Source organism: Poecilia latipinna, unplaced genomic scaffold (genome assembly GCF_001443285.1).
Source record: "Poecilia latipinna isolate Pla-1442-1.1 unplaced genomic scaffold, P_latipinna-1.0 Scaffold2678, whole genome shotgun sequence".
Lineage (NCBI taxonomy): Eukaryota > Metazoa > Chordata > Actinopteri > Cyprinodontiformes > Poeciliidae > Poecilia > Poecilia latipinna.
The window spans coordinates 17163-24797 of record NW_015115294.1 but is presented as its reverse complement, the minus strand read 5'-3'; the positions used below and the strand labels follow the sequence as shown (position 1 = coordinate 24797).

General features: G+C 46.4%; 1 protein-coding gene across 1 annotated transcript; it reads left to right on the top strand.

Annotated features, from left to right (window-relative positions):
- The first annotated feature begins 2088 nt into the window (after nucleotides 1–2088).
- Nucleotides 2089–5852, top strand: LOC106938732 (otolin-1). Its single transcript, XM_015020875.1, has 5 exons — nucleotides 2089–2186; nucleotides 2309–2741; nucleotides 3723–3803; nucleotides 3912–3992; nucleotides 4081–5852. Exons 1-5 carry the CDS (start codon nucleotides 2127–2129, stop codon nucleotides 4995–4997), a joined length of 1572 nt encoding a protein of 523 aa, XP_014876361.1. The 5' UTR covers nucleotides 2089–2126; the 3' UTR covers nucleotides 4998–5852.
- The last annotated feature ends 1783 nt before the right edge of the window (nucleotides 5853–7635 follow it).

Genomic DNA, 7635 nt, shown 5'->3' with positions numbered 1-7635 from the left:
ACCAGGCCGGAGTAACCGAGCTGAAGGAACCAGGCCACAGGAACCGAGCCTGGGGAACCAGGCCGGAGAAACCGGGCCACAGGAACCGGGCCGAAGGAACCAAGTCTGGGGAACCGGGCCTGGGGAACCGGGCCAGAGGAACCAGGCCGGAGTAACCGAGCTGAAGGAACCAGGCCACAGGAACCGAGCCTGGGGAACCGGGCCTGGGGAACCAGGCCGGAGGAACCGGGCTGAAGGAACCGAGCCACAGGAACTGGGCCTGGGGAACCGGGCCAGAGGAACCAGGCCGGAGGAACTGGGCCAGAGGAACCGGGCTGGAGGAACCGAGCCTGGGGAACCGGACCTGGGGAACCGGGCCTGGGGAACCAGGCCAGAGGAACCGGGCCGGAGGAACCGGGCCGGAGGAACCGGGCCGGAGGAACCGGGCCGGAGGAACCGGGCCGGCCTCCAGGGCGTCGCTGGGCGGCTCTGGAAACCAGGACGCTTATCAGGGTTGGACATTCTTCTTCTTTTGTCTCCTCTCGGCTCGGCTTACGTTGGGTTTTCAGAATAAAAGCTTCTCTGGTTCCATGGATTATGAGATGATTAACAGGAATTACAAAAAGCTTCAAAGTAGGTTTTACACTTATGTTTGTTTAAATTAATGACAACATGGAGCTACAGACACTGAAAAGAAAAGATTTAAAACAGCGAAGCTCAGAAATACTTTTCAGTTCCATGATTTGTAATTTAAAATTGATTTCTGTTATTTCTTCAGCTACCCTGGAGTAAAGATTGTTCAAATAAATATTTGAAACTGAACCTTTGCTGAAACATTTAAAACTTTTTTCAGTTTAAAATTTATTTTTCAGTTACATTTTTTCATCTCAAAATTAGATTTTAGTTTTGAATCTTTTTCTGTCAGTTTCAAACAAAATGTTTTGTTTTTTCATAACTTTATGGCTCAGATTTGCTCCATAAATCTGACCCTGATCCAAACTGAACATCTGAATCGATGTTGGTGTTTATCTCAGTGTTTTTGCTTTAATCAGTATCATGTGTGCCGTTGGGCCCAGGAGACGTTTTGTCCTGTTGGGTGAAGTAGGAAAGTAGGCTGCTCATTGTGACGCTGCAGGGCTCAGGTTACCGTATTGTTGAGCCTCTTCATATCCGTTACGTTCTGATGTTTTCACAAAGTGTTGCTCTGATATCCACAAACAGTCATTATGAGTCAGAATCAGATGAATTTAAACAATCAGAAAGTTTGCCTGGTTTCTGTGTGAAGCTTTTCATAGATTTGACCAAAGAAATTTAAATAAATAGTTTTTTTTTTTCTGTCAGATAAATAATTAAAAATGCAACATAAATGGACCTGGTGATTTTTTAATTCAAGCTCATTTGTTCCTGCTGTGAAACCAGCTGAATGGATAAACCTGTAGAAGTTTATCCATTTAAAACATGGTGGGTAAACCTGCTGCTGTGTCTGTGTGACCTCTGAACTCTCTGGTCGCTCCAACGTCCCTCAGCCAGAATCCTGCAGATATTCTGGTTCTGTTTGTCCTGAGTTTGACTGGCAGACTGCAATCCTAAAATTCACTCATTTGAACCCAAACTCGACTCATTTAGTGACTCAGGTTCTGTCCAAACAATTCCTCATTCAAAGACTTTGTCACTTTTATTCTAATGTTTGGGTCGAATGTTTGGGTCGGTTCCAGTCGTCCTCCCTCTGAGGATGTGATGCTCTTGGAAATTAAACGATTTATTTGTTGCAGCGATGGGAAAAGCTGAAATAATAAAAAATCAGCTGAGCTTTATGAGCGGACACCTGAGGTACCGGGAAATGTTCTGGTTCTGGACTCTGGACCTGCAGAGACTGGTCCCAGCGAAATGGAGCGAGGTCAGAGGCTGGTTTTGTAAAAAGAGGGTGGAGGAGTGATGGAGAGATAACCAGAGTCTCTTCTTTCGCCTGTGAATGTTTGGCGTTTCATGAGGAAGGAGGCAGAGAGCCAAGTTCTTCCTCCTCAGCTGGACAATGAGGACACGCCTGCCCCGTCCTCAGCCTTTTGTCTCTGGACCCAACAGGTGAGACAGAACCTGAAAGCTGTTTTGTTCTGGGCGACGCTTATAAATGCATCAAAGCCGCGTTCATGCAGCTCATCTTCCTAAACGGCCTGCAGGAGAAGACGATGTCCAACTCAGACAGGAAGGTGAGTTTTTCTCTCCCTGAAACCAAATTCAGGATTTAGCCTGAGAGCGAATGAGATCAACGGTTCCGCTGATGGTTTGGTGACTGAAGGTTTGAGCTGTGACTAACCTCGTCTTCCTCCAGATGTTGTCCAGCGTTCTGGGACTCTTCGTCCTGATCTGCGGCTGTTCCGCCATGTTGGTCCCTAACATGACCAGGAACCTGATCCCAAAAGGACAACCAGAAGAAGAGGAAGGCTCGTCGTACGACCCCAACACCTTACGCTGGCCTGAAAACGGGCAGGGCCAATCTTTGGTTCCGGACCCTCAGTGGCCGTCGGAAACCCGCAGCGGGCCCCTGTGGCCCCCCAGCGGGAACATGACCAACTACGCTAACGGGTTGCGGATGCTGGCCACCAGCTCGCCTCTGGTTCCAGAACCAGACACTTCCATCTGTGACATCCTGTTCAGCCAGCCGGTGCCGCCGTCCATCGACCAGATCCCCTTCTTCTGCATCTGCTCCTACTGCAAAGGAACCGTGGGGCCCAAAGGAGACCGAGGGGACCGGGGGCCTCCAGGTGGGATGACACAAACATTCTAATGTTTGATTTTATATCAACATCCTTCAGCTCTTAAAGGCTTTAACTGGAAGCTGAGATCAGTTTTGTCTGAACCTCAAAGCGCTCGGCCTTCTGGTCCACTAATGCCAGTTGATGCACATTTTACACAGACCAGTGATTGGACTGGAAGTGCTTTGCTGTTATGCCAAATTCGGCCAAATTTGTCCAGTTTGCTCTCCTACCAGAGGAGAGTCTAGCTGACAAAAAGACTAACAAGTTATTTGGTAAAAAGGCAGAAGGGGGACAGTTTAATCTGATTTAGTTTGTGAAAATGGTTTTATTATACAGACAAAACATAAAAGCATGATGATATAAAACATGAGTAAAAATTAATTATCATTCAAAATAACCAATTCAGACAGAAGAAACGCACACTTCATGTTTCCGAAGCATTAAACCTTTGAAACCAAACTCACAGTCAGTAAAACAAAGATCTTCCATCATTTACTGCAGATTCAGTCGAACTCCAAGAGGCTCAGCAGAAACAAATTAAAACCGAGTAGAAAACGTCTCAGACTCACCGGTCTGGTGCATTTTGGGTTTTAGTTCGTCATTCGGTGAAGTAACTGCAGGTCAGTCAGATTTCCACAGTAAGAGAAACAAAACTTCATAATGTAATGAAGTAAAGTTAAATACATGAAACTTTCCCTAAAAGTCCAAAGGTTCCTCAGGAAACTGTAACTCCTCACTCTAACTGGGACTAAATTCTTCATTCTTTGATCTCTGGTGTTTTCTGTACATATTTAACTGTTTTTGCATTTTATCCCTAAAACAGAAAGGAAACAGTTTGAGGGATAAAGTTCAGATTCAGAGCCGGATTGTTGCTCAAGTCTCGCAGTTTTATGCATGAAGTCATTTCAGCACTTTGAGTCCTTCTTAAAGGCCTTCAACAGAAGTTGATCAATATTGATCAGTTCAGATGTTATTTCCTTTGATCAGGTGAACCTGGAAGTCCTGGAATGAGAGGGATGATGGGATTCAAAGGCTACCGAGGATTCACCGGCCCCCAGGGCATAAAGGGTGAGTCACACACCAACCTTTCTGACTGCACATGTAAAACTGAAATATAAGAGCAGAGTCTGCAGTCAGGAGCTTCTTCATCAGCAGTTTCCTTCATTCCCACTTCAGGTCAGAAAGGAGATTCAGGAGAGAAAGGTCAGAGCGGTCCAGCTGGATTCACCGGAACGAAGGGCGATCGAGGATTCAAAGGTCTGAGATCAGAACAGACTGAAGATCGACTCAGAAAAAGGTTTTTAATGTTTTTTCCATGATCAATGCTTGATTTGTGTTTCTGCAGGGGAGAAAGGAGACCAGGGCCTGAGCGGACCTCCAGGTGCTCAGGGTCCCCAGGGAGAGATGGGCACCTGCCCCGCCTCCTGTGAGAGTGCCCCAGGGGCACCGGGTCTGCCGGGGCCCCCAGGGCCAGCCGGGGCCCGGGGCCTGCCCGGGGTGCAGGGCATTGTGGGAGCTACGGGTGTGAAGGGCGATAAGGGAGACACAGGAGTGGCTGGGCAGCCCGGTGCGAACGGTCAGAAGGGAGATCAGGGTGAGCAGGGGATCTGTGAGTGCACCGACGGGGCGGACGGCGCCAACGGGGCGCCAGGGGAAAAGGGCAGCAAAGGAGACAAAGGTGACTCTGGTGCACAAGGCATTCAGGGCCCCATAGGTTTGAAGGGAGCTCAGGGTAACATGGGTCTCATGGGTCCCCCTGGGCCCTGCTCCCCGGCCATCCAATCAGCTTTCTCCGCATGCATCAACCAGTCGTTCCCCGCTGCCAACTGGCCGGTTCCGTTCCCTGACATCCTGACCAACGAGCAGAGGCACTTCGACCCGAACATGGGCATGTACACGGCGCCCGTCAACGGCACCTACGTTTTCTCCTTCCACCTGGCGACCAATCAGAAGCCGCTGAAGGTCGGCCTGTTCCGAAACTTCTACCCGGTAGCCAGGGTAACGGAGGCGTCGAGCCTGGCCACCGCCAGCCACACGGTCGTCCTGCACCTGAGCAGCAGAGACCAGGTGTGGCTGCAGGTGAAGGACTCGCTAACCAACGGCATGTTCACCGACAGCGAAAGCAAAAGCACGTTCTCCGGTTACCTGCTGTACCCCGACTCCTGCGACGCGCCGCTGGGCAGGTTCTTCCACCCTCTGCCGCCCACTGGTGGCTTCTCCTGGAACGGCCCTGATGGCCATACCACCACCTCGCTGCCTTAGGCTCCGCCCAGCGACAGGTGTTTAGACGCAGACAGCCAATCAAATTCAGTGCTGCACATTTCAAAGGAGGAGCGTTTGCAGAATGAGGCTGGTACCGACCGGGATCATCTGCAATAAATCACATTTAAAACACGACTTTATGGTCATTTCATCTCTCCTGCGACGGTGGACAGTGTGGATAGTTCTAATACTATCCACACTGATTTATCAACAAATTAAGCAAAAAAATTGCAAGATATCATATTGATGTTTTGAATAAAGAACCAATATCTTAACATGTACGGCTGATATTTTGGTTTTAGCAGCTGATCAGGCGTGTTCATAGTTTGGTTTCTTTAGGAAGCTGGAGTATGATTAAATATGAGCTGTACTGAGTCACAGACAGATGAAGAGTAAACATGTTTGAATGAAAGTCTAAATAATCTGACTGTAAACCAGTTTGTGTCCTTTTGATAAGTGATAATCCAAGAAGTTTCTGAATCTCCATGGAGATGAAGAAACGATTAAAACAAATTCTCCTCCTTTGAAACGTCCAGAAAAACTCACTTCTGATTCAACACTGACCTCTGACCTCTCACAGTCAGCTGTAGAAGTTCAGCTTTGCTCCAACATGAAATATTTCCAAAGCACTTTGCAACTGTAGAGTTGATTTGCTTTTAATTATGAAAATCTGCTTATTTTCTTAGGAATATTATCAGTTTGCCTTTTAAAATGATGCATGAATAAAAGCAGAGCAGTGGCTTCCACGTTGTTTTTCAGACAATAACTAAGGTGTGTCTTGTAAATTTGTGTTATGACTGTTTTTATGGATAGATTTATGTCATTTTGAATAAATCTCCAGTTTTGGAAAGGCGACCGTCTCATTTTACACTCCGTGTTCGGAGACAAACACCAAACTGGTTGGAAAACTGGAGATTTTTTCCATCTGACTCAAACTCACTGATCAGCAGTTTGAGACTCTTGTTGTTGCAGTGATTCATGACAGTTTCCAGGTGAATGCATCTGAGTGATGACAGTCAGAGCAATGTTTGGATAACTGAAGTAAAAGAGTCAAATACAAAATGCTGCAGTTCTGTGTCTTTATTCAAGCGAAGCTCACAGCTCCTCGTTGGTCCCAAACTGTTTGCTGCTCCTGGCTCCAGAGACCCTAGGAATGTTTTTCAGGTTGTGAGTCCGACACGTTTCTAAGATCAACCGCCTCAAAAATAAAACATCCTTCCATAAAAAGCAGCTGGATATTTGTTCCAGAGGTGTGTTTATAATCCAAGAGTCCAGAAACTGACGAGGCAAACGGGTTAGCTTACAGCTAATATCAGAAAATACATCAGACCGCCTTCAAGAACTTTATTAATCATTTAAACACCAGATGTGCCTAATTGGAACCATTTTAGTGCTAGCAGAGAAGCTAACATCCTTATGTCCTGTTAAAGTTTCAAAACCTGATTAAGGAGTCGTCAGTTGTTAGTCCGGTCCGGTCCGGTCCAACCCGGTCCGGTTGTGTTTATCTAAACCTGCCACAGTAGAAAACTATTACAGACATCTGGACTCATGAATTGTAATTTTTCTACTTTTACATCTTGTTTTGGAGGTTCAGCCAATCAGCAGCAAGTAAAATAAATGGAGCTTCTGGATTGGCTGGTGTGCAATCATCAGCCAATGGGCTCTTTGTACGTCAGCTTCTGCGTTCGGGGAAAGTCAATGTAATAATTAATGATGACCATCGATCCAAAGCCCAACAAGCTGGAGAAAGGTTTTAAGATGTATGTTAAACATCCACAGATACGAAGGTGAGTTTTATTTTCTTTAAACTTTGTGGCTAACATTAGCTTTAGCTTATGCTAGTAGGCAATATTCTCGGACATTTTTCTTATAAAAATGTGCTATTTAAGTATCTAAACATTCTAATCCATTCTAGCGGACAATGTTTTTACCTTAATTTATTGTTAGGCCAAGTATCGGGGAGGTTCCGGTTCGGGCTTTTTGCTAACGGACCATGAAGAAGCTCAACAAGCCTCGTAGCTTAACAGCAGANCAGCTCTGGAGTCAGAGATCTGGTTCAGCTATTCAGGGTCAGTGTTGTTGCTTTTAGACCGTGTTCCTTCAGGCCTCCGTGTTATCTAGTTTTCCATGTTCAGAGCTCAGATTGTTTACTGCAGGGTGTTCAGGCGGATCAGCTGTCTGGCTCTGGTTCCCATAAACTCTTTCAGGCTGAATACAGAAGTGATTCTTGGAAATAACTCAGGAGGCTCCTTTAGTCACCATCCGTCTGCCCGGTAGTTTTAGGCTGAAGAAGCTGATCCGGAGTGAAGTGAAGGCTGCAAACTTTAACTGGTAGCGACGGATACAAGCCGCCGACTGCTTGATTCAGGATCGCTTGGAAATTAATGAAAACTTAAAAGTCCCTTATTAGGAAGACAACAATGTTCATGCATCTGAAATACGCCTTTCATTCCAGGTAATCACATTACCTGCAATGGAAAGCTGCAGCTTACCTCCGCATTCAGGGAAGCTGGTTCTGATCAGTTTTGGTCCTGCAAATCAGTTTTTGAGGAATCAGAACTGATTTTTAACCTTGAACTTCAGATTCCAACCAGCTTGTTGCATCAAAACATCCGCAGGTCACATGACCACCACAGCT